Below are 15,422 nucleotides of genomic sequence, written 5' to 3' on the forward strand. Positions count from 1 at the left end.
GCCGAGGAAGCCCAACGGATCTACAAAGGTTCGACTGCCCCTATATGTATATATGGTTGGCGTTGGGACAAACATCACTTGGAGAAGGGAATGCTGCCGAACTTATTCACCGACCAGTTGGCAGACGGATTAGCTTTCCCCTACAAAAACGCTGAGGAGTGTAATTAGCAGCAGCATTCCAAATTGGTTAGGTCTTTGCTGCAGTCTTCGATGGGTATACCTTTTTGAGTTCTGACTACTAATAGAGACGTACAAGGCGTTCCAGTCATCGTCGTCTCATGGAGTTGGGGAGGACCTAACGCACTGCCAAATCCTTGTAATGCGATGGAGGTCAGATCCAGAGATGTCATGGCAAGACTTTTGCTGGTGGCAAGTCCGGCTATCATCGTCCGGCGACTCTGTAAAACCAGGATTAATTTAGTAGGAGAGCAGAGGTGGTTGAGGATCTATCGAGTGGCCTCAATGGATTTTTGTAATCATAGAATCTTCATTTAATTAATCACAACTAGAGTAAATATGACTTCTATCTTTCTTGCAGAACGATGTCATCGACTACTTCAATATGATTCTATGATCCAAAATACTTTTAAGTTCACATTAATGCTAATACACAGCAATTTCTCATAAAATTCTTCTTCCACCTTTGATATGGACCAATATGTCGTAATTTTCCTACTTTAGTCCTCCCCATTATGATGTGCCTACAAATCTTTTCCTCACTATGTTTAATGATAGGTCAGTCTGATATCAAACTTCAACCATAAGAGCAGATATTTTAGCAGTATAAATAACATATGCCTTAAACCACAAGTGCATTAGCGTGGCCCAAGCAATGTTTGAGAAATTCAAGGCTAAATAATCCAGTGCAAATATATTATCAACAAGTAATATAGAACATATTTTTGTTTCTTATTTGCAAAATGAAAAGAATGCAACTACATATGTACTTCATAAAAGGCAAACTAAAACCTTTTGAGATAAATACTCCTCCCTAGCTAGGTTGGCTACCAAATCAGTAGTCCAAACTGCCCCCTAGGTAAAATAAATGAGTGCCTTCCATGATATTTTATAAGACAAGTATAGCATATTGCTCACATTTGTGGAAGATCTAAGGCCAGTTAAAGAAAGAAGACAAAATAAGTTTGCTACCAATAATGTATTTGATGACTTGGGAACCATGATGATTTATGATAAGAGGGGCAGCCCTTTGGAAGCAGTAAAGATCTTATATGGTACATTAATGTCGACAACCATACAAGCAGTTGGAGGCAAAACTAGGATGTCTTTCATAAATGAAACATAACTTTCCAAAGAAGAAGGAAATAAGTTGTAACATTTTGTAGACAGAGAAACTTCATTGAAAACAGAGATGGATGCTTGCATTTTATATAGATAGATATGGAAATTTAAATGTTGCATTATACATTTTAGACCAACATAAGACCATGCAGCAAGATTCTTTTCATAAAATGATCACAAGTTTATGCTGGTTTTCTTAAGTCTTGTTTAAACGAAATAGCTTCTGGAACGGTTGAGTTTGGTTTAGCACAATATAAAATCATCCAAACTGAACCAAAATTGTAGAGTCGATGGATATTTGTCATTTATCAAAATAATCAAATTGTCTAAACTACATATTTGAGACCACGGCCTTATAACATCAATACACAGAAGAAACTAAAACTACGCTGTGAGATAATCCCTCAAATTGTCTTGTGCTTCAGGTAGTTTACTAGCACTATCCATCGTTTGCATTAAAGATGTTATTATGTCCTTTAACCAGTAAGTAAGCTGGCTTGAGGACCACTACAGTGTATACTCATTAAACTATCAACAAAGTTTAAATTTTGAAACACTAGACTCGGAAAATCTAATTTCCTATTTACTCAGACATGCACATAAATTCATCATGTTTGCCTTAATCCATATCTTGCTCAAACATCAGTGAAAACTTACGACCAAATTAAAACTAGGTCGAACCAGGCATCGTTAGAAATATTAAGATATTGCCATCTTGATTCAAATTTCTCCAGTTATTTGAGTTTATTCTGACATAGCTTGTTCAATTTTAAACATTGCCATTCAATTCCTGGTCTTGGATCTCTTTTTCATTCAATGCTCTAAAATCAAAAGAAGGAACCAATAAAAGTGTATCAGATGCTACCAAAATTTATTCAACTCCAGGAACCATGATAGGAACTAAGTTGTAGAATGTGCTTTGAGCTTTAAGGTTATACAAGCATCAAGTAGATGACCATTGTTATGACTACAATAAAAAACCTAGAAAAAAACAAGTTAATTAGATTTCATTAATTTGATAAACTATATCTCCCTCTACCATCTGGAAAGAATCAATGAATAGTATGAAGAACATCAATACCGATATTGGCAATATAGATGAAAGGGCTGTTCAAGATAAAGAAGGATATACTGACAGAGGAATCAAAAACCAACTTTAAATTACCAAAGCTAATGCCATAGTATCTATCACAAAAGATCTCACCTTTGCGGCTCGATACCAGACACCCCTTCTCTGACGATCACAAACTCGCAAGAAGCCTCGGGCAAGTGTGGCGCAAACACAACCTGCATCCACCTCCTAGTTCTCGATGAGCCAGCGTCGTCCGCAATCTCGTCCTTCCTCGATAAGAAGAGTCTAGTATTTACGCAATTCGCCCAAGAGAGCCCTAAAGCCGGGCAAACCCGCCTCCCCGAAGACCACAGAGAAGCGTAATTCCCCACCCTCTGCCCATTGGCTCCTTCCTCGGAGCCGACGACATCGACGACCTGGTTGGTCACGACCACCACCGACCCGAATCGCCTTGCTTGCTCCTTGAGCTTGGCTGCGATCTTGAAGAACAGGAAGGATCGCTTCTTTAGGTCTTTAGGGTTATTATCGAAGTCGGAGCGGAAGAGGGCAGCGATGGAGTCGACCACGATGAGCCTGACGGGGAGGTGGGTGGGGGGACGAGCGAGGAGGCCGTCGGCGGTGGCGAGGAGGGATAGGAGGTCGTCGGGGGAGTGGGCGGCGGCGACGAAGATGTGGCCGAGAGGGTCGGCGGCCGAGGACGACGAGGAGAGGGCGTGGAGGCGGCGAATCGGGAACGGGAACTCGGAGTGGATGAAGAGGGAGGCGGCGGAGAGGCCGCCGCGGGAGGGGGGGAGGAGGGCTGCGAGGAGGAGCTGGAGGCAGAGCTGGGTCTTGCCGGCGGCACTCTCGCCGGCGATCTCGGTGACGGAACCGACGGGGAGGCCGCCGCGGAGGAGCCGGTCGAGGACGGGGCAGCCGAGGGTGAGCTTCTGGGCCGGAAGGAGGAGGGGGTTTAAGGGTTCGATTCCAGGAAACATAACGACTCCGCCTTCTCCGTCGAGGAATGGTTCGCAGAGGTGTTGATGAGGGTATCATATTGGGCCTTACTCAGCCCAGTAAAATTAGGCCGTATTAATTCTTATATAGGCCCAAATATCTTTGAGATAAGCAAGCACGCAACCGATCGAACGCTTGGTCACCTTATCCAACGGTTTGAAACAAAATCAAAGCCCCCTCACGGATCGCGGAGTCATAGAACCACATGGAAAATACACATAAAAAAGGCATATATAACCTAACACCAACAAGCGCATCTGGTGTAGTGGTATCATAGTACCCTCCCACGGTACTGACCGGGGTTCGATTCCCCGGATGCGCACTACTTTATGTTATTTTATGGTGTAATTTTATTATTTATTTGTTATGTATATATATATATATATATATATATAACATGAAACCATAGAGATGAAGATAATGATAAATATACTCCTCCAAACCCAATTATTACAGTTAGAATGAAGCAAGAAAGCAATGGATTCCTTCAATCCCTGCGGCAGACCATTTAGCTTATAACCCCTGACGTCCTCCCAAGCAGCCAACAATTCATACGGCAAAGAATAGGGCGCCCGCCACGGTGAGTCCCACGCTGATGCAACCCGCCACTGGAACTGCTGCCGATTTCTGATCCTCCTCCCCCTCCGCAGGAGACGGTGCATCTCCGTCTGCTGCAGGTCCGGCAGCCGGCGAATCCGCATCCGGTGCGTCTGCTTCCGGTGCGTCTGCCGCTGGCTCAGGGGCGCTCGCCTCGGGGGCCTCCGCCGGACTGTCAGCCGTCGAATCGTCCACGGGCGCCGGTGCAGGCACCGGCACCTCCGGTGGCGCTGTTATTGGAGCGCCGAAAGGCGCCAGCGGCGTGCCGTTGATGCCCTGCGGGACGATGACGGCGCTGATTTGGAGAACCGAGAGGTTGTACGGCTTGGCGGCGACGGACTTGACGTAGGTGGCCACTAGCGGCGACCCGGGTACCCCCGACCCGAAGGCAAGCCGCCCGTCCGACAGCTTGGTGGCGTTGAGGAACCCCATGCGGTTGGCGGCGACGCCGGTGGTCTGGAATAGGGTGGTGAACAGGGTGGACCGGCGCTTGAGGTTGTGGATCTTCTCTTTGTCGTAGTAGTCGAGGATGACGTGGATGGAGAGGACCTGCTTGAGCGTGTCGGAGTCGAGGCTGGAGAGGGAGGAGGCCGCGGAGTTGTCGACCGCGAGGACGGTGATGGTCTGGCGGCGGTTGACCTCAGAGGCGATGTCGGCCTGGCTGAGGAGAGAGTTGAAGTTGGAGAAGTCGGGGAATTGGGAGAGGAGGCGGGTGATGTTGTGGGCGGTGGCGGAGGAGAGCAGGACGAGGAAGGAGACGAAGACGAGGAGGAGGGAGAGTTGGGGCCTCGAAGCCATTGTGGGAGGAGGAGGAGGAGGAGGAGGAGGAGGAGGAGGAGTATTTGGGTGACTTCACAGGAAGAAGGGGGGGGAGATGAGGAAGATTTATAGAAGTCGAGGAGGATTTCAGTTGGGGCAGTTGGAATGCTTTCTATATTTCGATCTCTCGTCCCGCCAAATTTGGAGGGAGACCGGTCAACGTATTGTTGCGGTCCTTCGGAAAATGTTGACCCAGCTGCAAATCAAACTTACAAGTTAAATCCACTTAGATAGGTGTTACGATCTCCCTTGTTTAGGGCCAATTTTGTTCGAAATCAAAGGATAATATGGCATACATAACAATTTAATCTAATGAGATAATGATCTTCAGGTCGAGCTTTATACTGTACATAATATTAAGTTGATTCTGATTCTACTTGTCATAACCTAACTTAATGAGATAATTATTTATTAATTTCATTAACAAATTTAAAATAATTAAATTAAAGTTAATAATACTATACTCATCATAAATTTCCTTTCAAAATGAGACTAAATCAGGAGTATTACAATATCTCTTCAATCATCAAAGTAAAATAATATCATAATAAAGTATTAGAGTTTTATTAGAGTTTATAAACTTGACAAACCGATTAGGATTTAAATGGTGATGAATTTTATCATTTTCAATTTAATAATAAAATAATTATAGTATTATTGGTCGAGCCTTTTACTATGTCTAATATTAGATTGATTCTGAATTATAGTAACCTAATCTAATGGGATAATTGATTTGTGATATGTTAAATTTGTTAAATTAAAATTAATAATATTACATTGATTATATTTTTATAAGCGAACCTACATTTTAGCTCACTTTCTAAATCAAAAGTACTAAAATGATATTGTAATAAAGTATTATAATTTTATTAGAGTTTATAAACTTTAATATACTATGATCGACATATTAGAATTAGAACGGTGATGAATTCCAACTCCTCTTCATATTATCAAGAGTTTCATTTTTACAGTAATAATAAAATATGTTTAATATTATTAGTTGATTCTTATTTTAATCATCACAACATAATCTAATGTGATAATTAATTTATTAATTTTTTTTAAAACTTTTAAAATATTTATGTCATGACTCGAGCTTTATTATAATACACATATCACTCTTATAAGTCAATATTAGTCTTGTCTGTTAGGCTAATATGATATTATAATATTTAGCTTTACATTATGATGAACTATTTCACTTCTTTCATGAGTAGTTCTTTTCTATCTTAATCCTCTCATTTTACTCTAATACCAAGTCGATTCTGATATTAAATATCATGACCCGACCTAATAGACTAACTGATCCATCAACTTTATTTAACCTAAATTATTAGTCAAAATACTAAGATCGATAATAATATACTCATTAGACATTTATAAGCTAAATTAGTTTTGTCTACTTCTTATGTGAAACAAATCAAAGTATTACAATTTAAATAAAAAATTAATAATATTATATTCATCATATTCAATTTAAATTCTAATTTACTTTGGAAGCTAATATAGAAAACCTCTCTTTATATTAGGATTATAACCGAGAGACATTAGGATTAGAATGATGATGAACTTCAAACTTCTCTTTATATTATCAAGAGGTTTTATTATCATAATAATAACAAAATAATTATAGTATTGTTTGTCGAGCTTTTTACTATGCCCATTACTAATTTCAGACTTAGTGTGAAAATTGATTTGTTAACCTTATTGAAACTTTTAAAATATTTAAATCAAAATTAATAATATTACACTCATTATATTTTTATCAGTCTAAATTTTGATTCACTTTTGATACGAGATTAAATCGAGTATTAAATAAGACCTAAGTATGATCGAAAGATTATGATTAGAATAGTGATGAATTTTCATAAGTTTTATTTTCACATTAATAATAAAATAATTATAGCATTATGTTGAAGATTCTTTAAATCTAAATAATTACAGAAAATATTTATAGTTTTAATATTGATATTGATGTTTTGATACGATGAAAACATGTGCAAGATGTGATTTTGTCAAATGTGTTGGCCCATTCTGATGGTATTGATGGAAGAAGTGCTAATCGAACTGTATGAATCTCTCTCACTTACGACTTAATCAATCCGAATTATATGGTATCGACCTGTGTGACAGATAGAGGTGAAGTAAAATATCATCCATATGATCCATCCATCAACCAAACCCTGTATATATATTTCCTTGTTCAACAGCCTTCCTTGCAGACACAATGGATAACATGCCTCCTACCATGCAGGCAGGCGCACGAAGGGGACCAATGAAAGACGACAAGGGTGAACCAATATGACCTTTGCCTTCCAAACCTCCGACGTTCAAATGGCACCGAGCACAGCAGCACCCACGAGGAGCCCAAGTGCCGCGCCTGCCACGACCCGCCCTGCTGAAGAGCTTGGTGTCGTCGTCTCCGCGGCCGGACCAGAAGTTCCTTCTGAATCTGCCGTGGGCGAGGAAGGTGATGCGACACTTGCAGCTGGTGCACCTGCGCTTCCCTTGGGAGCGTCGACCGCGGCGCTCGCACTTGGACCCTCGACGGGGGATGCGGCGCTGGCCTTTGGAGCAGCAGAGGAGGCCGGCGTAGAAGCCTTCGGAGCTCCGACCGGAGTGGTGGAGCTAGCTTTGTGAGCCTTTGCGGTCGTGGCGGGTGCGGCAGGGCTGCTCTTTGGAGCCGCCGAAGGGGTAGGGGTGGCGCCGCCGCTCGTTGGAGCTGGTGCGGCAGTTGCGGAGCTCGACTTCGGTGCCAAGGCAGCTGTGGTGGTGCTCGAGGACTTTGGAGGTGTCGCGGGAGCGGCGGGGCTCGTTTTCGGGGCCTCCGCCTGGGTGGTCGGAGCAGCCTTTGGAGCTGCCACAGGGGCGGCGGGAGTAGTCGTGTTCGCTGTAGCCGTTGCCTCTGGGATGTCGTCCGATGGCTTCGTCGTCGGTGGCGCAGCCGACGCTTTCGGGGAGGCGGCGGCCGGCTTTGTTGTCGCCGGCGCTGCGCTCCCGGCTCCGGACGGCAGGATGGCGCTGCTGATCTGGAGCACCGACAGATTGTACGGCCTCGCCCCGATGACGTTGATCAGGTTGGAGTTGAGGGGAGCGCCGGGCGCGGCCCACCCGAACACCATCTGCTCGCCGGGGAGCTCGGTGAAGTTCACGGAGCCGCCGGCGAGGGTGGGGAGGAGGGCGGACTTGTTGAGGTTTTTGTCGAAGATGTAGGGGTCGTAGTAGTCGAGGAGGATGTGGGCGGAGATGGCGGTCTTGATCTTGTCGGCGGGGAGGGATGAGATGGGGGAGATGGCGCTGTTGTCAACGACAAGGACGGTGACGGTCTGGCGGCTGTTGATCACGTCGACGAGCTTCAGGTCGGTGAGGTACTTGGTGAAGGCGGAGTAATTGGGTAAGGGGTCAAGGATCTCCTTGACGTCGAAGGCCGCAGCCGAGGCGACGAGGAGAAGAAGGAAGGGTAAGGGTTTGGAGGCCATTTTATCGAGAACAGCGGCCTTGGCCGTGTCTTCACCTCGGAGGGCTTCGGGATGTCGTCCGATTGAACAGAAGAGGCGTGAAGGGTATATATATGGATAGAGAGATGGACGCTCGCAGGACGTTGCCAACTTTGGATGTGTTCGCCCGCGATCATGGATCTCTGGAGGGTGGAGTTTGACCAAGTCGCAAGTCTTGTGTTGTTGTATGGTGGAGCGAGAGATGGTGCCAGGTCGACGTTTTCGTTGACCAATTCCACCCAATTTTGATTTGATTTACGAGTTGCCTTCAATTAAGATGGCAAGTATATCTTCTACGGATTTCTATTTAAGTCCAATTACCACGTACATCGAGCTTTGCTTCACTTATTGGATCATATAACGGTGTCCTGAAGAGCAAACACCACACTCGACAAGCACATGACGATGCAAGCACGTGCGAGACCGGCGCCGAGACTGGGCGCCCGGCTTACGTGTTCCTTATGCCACGCGGCCCGAGCACGGTCTCGTGCTTCCCGACACGGTCCACCTAACCCCTACGTGTGCACATGCAGCAGCGTACGACGCGTGCCACCTCTGGCGTCTCACCTGTGCCATCGACCCATTGTTGAGTGTTCCAACGACCAGAACGATGGAACACTAATGAGATGCCCGCTTCTCCCTCGTTCGCGTCAGCATTAGTAGTCTCGTAAGCCTTCCGTGGGTGTGATAGGATGCGGCCCTTCTTCGACCGTCAGATGAATGGGGACAGTCCACGAACGGTAGGATTCGTTCATGATGGCATGCGGCCGTGGTACGCTGGACCTGCGCTCATTCGCGTTGCGATCGTATGCCGATTTCAGTTGACGGACGACGGACGACGCACGACCGTCAGATTGCTCTTTTGGACCGTGATCCTTACTGGGGCTCAATTTGGTGCCACTCATCGCCGCGTGATTCCGATCAGACGCTGTCGGGCGTGGGTTCCACGACCTCTTTGCCGTTTTCTTTTTCTTGTTGTGTGACCACGAGGACAGCAAAGTAGTCCCGTCGTCGTCTTGAACATCTACGTGGCAAGGGGCGGTGACGGACACCGGGTGAGGACTAAAGGAGGCGAATGGGCGAGGGAGGCGCCGACGTTAACGTGGCCGGATGTGGGAGCGCCACGAGGCAGGGGAGACACGATAGAGCATCGCATACGACACAGCACGAGAGAGAGAGAGAGAGAGAGAGAGAGAGAGAGAGAGAGAGAGCGTATCGTGTCCCCTCTTCTCCCTGATTGCTTCCTCCGCAACATGCACACAATTCTTTCTTCGTATTCTCGCTGAATACGAGTGGCGCCGAGATCCGCTAACCGGATTCGGATGATTGGTATGGAATCGGGTTCGGATCGAGTTATTTTGATGCGAAGTCGGATTGATCACAGGGCTAAAATCAAATGGAGTTCCATAGTATGTAGTTTGGATTTGAATTGACTGCGGATCCGACCCTATAACGTCACCATTGATTGGCAACAGATCTACGAACAGCATACGCACGCCAGCTATTTGCTGAAGAGGCGGTCAAGAAGACCGCCGAAACGGCCCGTGAAAGCCTTCCACTTGCCCCCCCGACCTTTTTATCTTTCCTTTCTTTACATTTCAATCCCATCATAAATCAGTAGGATAACAGCAGTCCTCGTTCCTCGTGTTCTCACTCTGAGCCTCATCATCTTCCTCTTCCTCCCCCTCCTCGGTGTCAGTCTCCAGCTTTTGGTACCCTTCTTTCGTTCTTCAAAGCAACCATCTTCTCAGTCTTCCGATAACAACGCTTGTATTTGAAGCCATGGACATGGATGCTACACACAACTGGCTCGCCTTCTCCCTCTCTCAGCAGCCCTGTTTCCTCGAAGCCTTCTCTTCGGTCGCCGCTCCTCCTCACCACCATGGTTTCTCTTCCTTGTTCTCCGCACCTCTCTGTTCCTCTATATTTCTTATATCCGTTGCATAAAGGAGCGACTTGGTTTCAGGTGGAATCGAGGGGGCGGAAGAGGAAACCAGCGCGGCGACGGAGCTGGTGGCGCTGGCGAGCATGGGGCCGAAGCTGGAGGACTTCCTCGGGGGCCCGATGGGGCGTTACTCCAGCGCTGAAGACGCTGCCTCCCCCGCCGAAGGCGTTTACGACTCCGACCTGAAGACCATCGCGGCCGGGTTCCTGCGCGGCCTCCCGGTGGAGCAGCAGGAGCCCCACTCGGCGAAGGAGGCTGCGCCGAAGGTGGAGTCGAGGAAGACCACGGCGGACACCTTCGGCCAGCGGACCTCCATCTACCGCGGCGTCACCAGGTAAAAGCCGCGAGAAGTCGCTGCACTGGGCGATATGGGAAGGCAAAGTTTCTTTGTTGACACCCGGACGGGTATTTTGGGCAGGCACCGGTGGACTGGGAGGTACGAGGCGCACCTGTGGGACAACAGCTGCCGCCGGGAAGGGCAGAGCCGCAAGGGCCGACAAGGTACGCCGGCGCAACGCTACCGTGAACCTCAAGTACACTTTAGATTTCTCACCACTCCTACCTGCTAACATGCGCCCCATTCCACGTCGCTGTTGCTCGACGTCTCGGGCTGTCCGTGCTTTTGTCTTCTTGCTGCCCCTTCGCAGTCTACTTAGGTGCAGTCCTTTTTGTTCTCCTCCATGCTTTAATTTTCCCGCAAATAGATGTAACGTTCAACGTATTTATAGTCGTGATCTTTTTGGTATTGTCGCGAAGGTGGGTACGACAAGGAGGAGAAGGCGGCAAGGGCGTACGATCTCGCAGCTCTCAAATACTGGGGTCCGACGACCACCACCAATTTCCCCGTAAGCTAACCGGAACCCTAGTGTTCTCTGCAATACGTACGTCCGATGTGCGTGACCGTGTTGTATCTGTGGTAGATCTCCAACTACGAGAAGGAACTGGAGGGGATGAAGAACATGACTCGCCAAGAGTTCGTCGCCTCCCTCAGAAGGTGGCCACAATGCTGATTGCTTGTTTGTATACTTGATGCTGATTCTTGGTGGTTGTTGTTGTTGCAGGAAGAGCAGTGGGTTCTCCAGGGGCGCCTCCATCTACAGAGGGGTCACCAGGTCTGTTTCTGTAGGTATTATACTTGATCGAATACATCAATCCATATATCAGACTACAAATGGTTGTTGATGTGTTTACAGACACCATCAGCATGGCCGATGGCAAGCGAGGATTGGAAGAGTGGCGGGCAACAAGGACCTTTACCTTGGAACCTTCAGTAAGTATGCAGCTGCACGGCTTGGTATAAGAAGACGTTAAGCACCAGAACGGGTGGTGGATGAAGAATGGATTGGATTTTGGTGCATTCAGGTACACAGGAAGAAGCGGCGGAGGCGTACGACATCGCGGCGATCAAGTTCAGGGGCCTCAATGCGGTGACCAACTTCGACATGAGCCGCTACGACATCAACAGCATCGTTAACAATGATCTCCCCATAGGTGGACTCTCCGGAAGGCCGTCGAAGGCCTCGGAGTCGTCGCCGTCATCTTCTTCGGATTGCATGAGCGTCGATATGAAGCATCAGCTGCACCATCAGGACCCTTCGGCCTCTTTCGGGCTTGCCACCATCCCCATGAAGCAGGACCATGACTACTGGTCCCTTCTTAATCTCCACCATCAACCCTCAGGCTTTGGTCTGTTCTCCTCCGGCGATACTATGGACTTCGCTACTGCTACTTCCAGCAAGGGGATGTTAGAGCACCAGCAGGAACAATCTCAGAGCAGTAGCTACTCTCCCGTTCCTTGTGCCACCTATGTTGCGTGCGGAGGTGGTCATAGTTACGACGGTTCCAACATCATGGGGGGTTGGGCTGCACCACCTTCGTCCTACCAACAGCCGGCTTCCAAGCCACATGTGGCGGCCTTTCAGTCTGCCATCTTTGGGATGGAATGATGCGAATGGGGAGGAAGCGAGACGACAAACTCACAGCAGCTGCTTATGCGATAGACAGTCAAAGTTAGGGAGACCTATGAAGCTGATATCAACTGACACACTTACACAAAGGAGGGAATGGGAGGACTGACAGAAGACTAACAAGAGATTCAAAGTTTTGCTCGTGGTCATGCTCAAACCTTCTTTTGCTTTCTTCTTCTTCTTTTACTGACATGATTCCGCACTGCCATCATCATCTTCTTCTTCAGTCTCGACGGAAACAAGTACCTTTTGTAGCTTTATCTTTCTCCTTTTCTAGCTTACCGCTGGGCAAGCGTAGAAACCATGTCAAGCTGCGTTCCTAGGGTTGTGTGTTCAGTATCAGATGACTGCAATCTCCATCGAGACATTTGACTGGGCTAATCAAACCTTGAACTTGCATAGGATGCCCTTGCTTCAAGTCATTAAAGCATGTCTATTAGAGATTCTTGTTGTTGGCTGTGGGCTAAGTTATTTAAGTGTGATGATATGGGTTTTGGTGCGAGTTTAGACTGTGGTGTTGCTGAAATCTTTTCATGCACACTTAGTTCATGATGCATGTCCAGTGACTCCTGCTGCAAACTAGTTCATTGCTAGTAGTTGGGTACAGCTAAAAGGGCAATTCAATCATTAATTATACTCTTAACACGTCAATTACATCGATTCTTGCGTCTGTCATTGGAGGTCAAAGGCATCACCCCTATAATCCAAGCTGTCAACCAATCAAGCTAGAGGAAAAGCATGAGAACACAAAGCATATTGGTGACATCATGAACCCTTGTAGTTTTTAGACTGCTGACCAAGCCATATGAATCACATAGACTCTCTCTCTCTCTCTCTCTCTCTCTCTCTAAAGTATAAATCCTGTCTGCCATTGTGAGTTTGTGCTTTAACATGGTAGAGAAAGAAGAGTGGCTTATACTAATATCACTTGAGGAGATAAAACTCTTTTATATTTGCCACTAAGACCATTAATTAGGGCTTCTCACAATGCCAAGAGGCCATTGAGTGAATGAAGGAGACTGTTCTTTGACTCTCTCTCTCTCTCTCTCTCTCTCTCTCTAGGATCATAAAGTGTGGGAGACAACATCTCATGTAAACACACCAAATGCTGTCATCTTCTACTGAACGATGGGCCCACTGGATTCAGAAAGAAGAAGACTTTCATTACATGAACATGCACCATTTGATGCTAGTTTCTTTCTAATGGCTATTAACTTACACTATCATAACCCACACCATCTCCAACAATTATTAATAATTCTACCCTATTTGGTTAGTCAATCAACACAAATAGAAACTTCTCTAAAGCATGATTAAATCCTTTGAATCACATTTTTCAGAATGCATTAAACACATTCAAAAAGTTGGAGGAATCATATTGTGAAAGCTTTGGACAGCTTATACCTGTGGTCTTTACATATGTTTCAAACAGAAAATAATATTGTTCAGCCCAAGTATTACTTTTATTTTGTATCCAGCCCACCTATTTTGGGCCCATTATGAGATCATTATGGTTTAATAGCTTAACATGCATATATTATGAGATCACATGCATTTATCACTAGCCTTCTCAGCCCCCTTGACATCTAAAACAACTCTCTCTCTCTCTCTCTCTCTCTCTCTCTCTCTCTCTCTATATATATATATATATACATACATACCTACATACATACATATACAAACATACATACATACATTACTTAAAATTTTATAAATCAATAACAAGCAATTTGACAATGAGAAAGTAATATTATGACTACAATATTATTAATTTTCATCAAGCAAAGGAGTAATTGTAAATAGACATGTAGGATTGATCTTGTGGTGAGCATGTAGGTTTAGCTATTGAGTGTGGGGTTCACAATATACCTAATTTCAAAATTCATTTAATAAATATCATAATTAGATATAAGAGGATGGAATGGGCACAAGATTTTTTGAAAAATACAATTTTTAGAATTTTGGAAGAATGAATTTCTAAATCGATTAACCATTAAGGATGTAGATATATCTCTTATTTACTTATAAGTATCATCATCTAACTAATTTAAGTAGATTGGATAGTCGCGAATCGAATGACTATTGATAAAAAAAAATAAAGAAATTCAACAGACATACATACATAATTATTTTATCTTTGTGAAAAGATTGTGCTGAGGATTAGAACAATGCTTAAATTGATACAACACATCACACATCTTCCCTTCTTATTCCCTTTTTCTAGCCCCACAAACACATGTGGGAGTAGCAACTAAAGGAGCCAAAGAGCATTGATTGAACCCACTGTTTTTGCCATCAATTGAACCTTATCATCTTCTTCATCCTCCTAACTTGTTCAAGTGGACTTCCAACCTCCATCAATGGGTTTGAATGACTCATGACTCATGTAACTCGGTCGAACGAGTGGCCACCACTCTTTCGAGATTTTTATTCCCTCAACAAAAGAACAAGGAAGAGGATTGATTGCAAATGATTAAACATGATGCCATGAGTCGGAAGAGTCTTCTTGGGATGGTGATATGGTGAAAGGCGCCATATATAGGAAGTGAGATTACCAAATACCAAGTCATGGTTGGCATTTGTCATTGTCATACAACGTGTTGTTTCTTGATGCTCCAAACTTGGATTAATAGATGATTAAGACACGTCGATGGAGGGATGACAGAGAAATATTTGTGGTCATTGTCAATTGTATCGTTTGTGTTGGAAAGATGCATGAAATAAAATATATTCTATATGGTTTATAATTGGAGACGATGTCCCACATAAGATAATTTAATTTTATTAGATATTGGCCATCTTCATCCATACAATTACATTCTCTCTCCTCTCTCCTTTAGGTTAGGGAAAAGTATTCTTACTTTACCACAATAAAAATGAAGTGCAAAAAGAGATTGTAAATATCTTAGTATTTTTTTTAAATAGTAGGAATGTAGTGTTAGTTTAATATATAAAATCGTATGATATTTGCAAGCTAAACCATATGATTTTTTTCTCGTGAATTTAGATAACAAGCGTCGTGATAATATTTGAGATTGTATAAGTACATTTGTGGATTTAATCAAGACCAATTATCTTCTCTCGCGATGTCATATCTATTTTTAGAAAAAATAAAGATTGATGCCATACAAAATAATGAACAAACTTTGATTTGATTATCAAATGAATATTAGCCGACACACCGTCGGTGTATATAATCTATTATAAAATCAGATCGACACAAGATATGA

The 15,422-nt window shown here is 44.7% G+C and overlaps 4 protein-coding genes and 1 non-coding gene across 5 annotated transcripts; 2 read left to right on the top strand and 3 right to left on the bottom strand.

Annotated features, from left to right (window-relative positions):
• Positions 1-19: 19 nt before the first annotated feature.
• On the bottom strand, positions 20-3,359 carry LOC103997870 (DNA repair protein XRCC3 homolog). Its single transcript, XM_009419199.3, has 3 exons — positions 2,504-3,359; positions 221-398; positions 20-140 (listed from the first exon to the last, which is right to left on the bottom strand). Exons 1-2 carry the CDS (start codon positions 3,346-3,348, stop codon positions 383-385), a joined length of 861 nt encoding a protein of 286 aa, XP_009417474.2. The 5' UTR covers positions 3,349-3,359; the 3' UTR covers positions 20-140; positions 221-382.
• Positions 3,360-3,618: 259 nt separating this feature from the next.
• Positions 3,619-3,689, top strand: TRNAG-CCC (transfer RNA glycine (anticodon CCC)). The gene has a single exon. It is a non-coding gene; the product is annotated as a tRNA-Gly (tRNA).
• An 84-nt stretch (positions 3,690-3,773) lies between these two features.
• On the bottom strand, positions 3,774-4,798 carry LOC103998124 (fasciclin-like arabinogalactan protein 14). Its single transcript, XM_009419520.3, has one exon. The coding sequence runs from the start codon at positions 4,760-4,762 to the stop codon at positions 3,917-3,919; it is 846 nt and encodes a 281-aa protein (XP_009417795.2). The 5' UTR covers positions 4,763-4,798; the 3' UTR covers positions 3,774-3,916.
• Positions 4,799-7,113: 2,315 nt separating this feature from the next.
• Positions 7,114-8,262, bottom strand: LOC103998125 (predicted GPI-anchored protein 58). The gene has a single exon (XM_018818087.2). It carries the CDS (start codon positions 8,260-8,262, stop codon positions 7,114-7,116), a length of 1,149 nt encoding a protein of 382 aa, XP_018673632.2.
• Positions 8,263-9,903: 1,641 nt separating this feature from the next.
• Positions 9,904-12,637, top strand: LOC135649498 (AP2-like ethylene-responsive transcription factor AIL5). Its single transcript, XM_065167906.1, has 9 exons — positions 9,904-10,165; positions 10,247-10,559; positions 10,644-10,726; positions 10,873-10,881; positions 10,982-11,070; positions 11,146-11,219; positions 11,287-11,337; positions 11,419-11,495; positions 11,588-12,637. Exons 1-9 carry the CDS (start codon positions 10,063-10,065, stop codon positions 12,169-12,171), a joined length of 1,383 nt encoding a protein of 460 aa, XP_065023978.1. The 5' UTR covers positions 9,904-10,062; the 3' UTR covers positions 12,172-12,637.
• Positions 12,638-15,422: the final 2,785 nt, after the last annotated feature.

The sequence above is a fragment of the Musa acuminata genome, chromosome BXJ3-9 (assembly GCF_036884655.1).
Source record: "Musa acuminata AAA Group cultivar baxijiao chromosome BXJ3-9, Cavendish_Baxijiao_AAA, whole genome shotgun sequence".
Lineage (NCBI taxonomy): Eukaryota > Viridiplantae > Streptophyta > Magnoliopsida > Zingiberales > Musaceae > Musa > Musa acuminata.

Bases quoted from the DNA above. Each gene is read 5' to 3' on its own strand.
- LOC103997870 (XM_009419199.3), bottom strand. From the start codon at position 3,348: ATGTTTCCTGGAATCGAACCCTTAAACCCCCTCCTCCTTCCGGCCCAG.
- LOC103998124 (XM_009419520.3), bottom strand. From the start codon at position 4,762: ATGGCTTCGAGGCCCCAACTCTCCCTCCTCCTCGTCTTCGTCTCCTTC.
- LOC103998125 (XM_018818087.2), bottom strand. From the start codon at position 8,262: ATGGCCTCCAAACCCTTACCCTTCCTTCTTCTCCTCGTCGCCTCGGCT.
- LOC135649498 (XM_065167906.1), top strand. From the start codon at position 10,063: ATGGACATGGATGCTACACACAACTGGCTCGCCTTCTCCCTCTCTCAG. The intron at 10,560-10,643 runs GTAAAAGCCGCG...TATTTTGGGCAG, and splicing joins ATCTACCGCGGCGTCACCAG to GCACCGGTGGACTGGGAGGT. The intron at 11,220-11,286 runs GTGGCCACAATG...TTGTTGTTGCAG, and splicing joins TTCGTCGCCTCCCTCAGAAG to GAAGAGCAGTGGGTTCTCCA.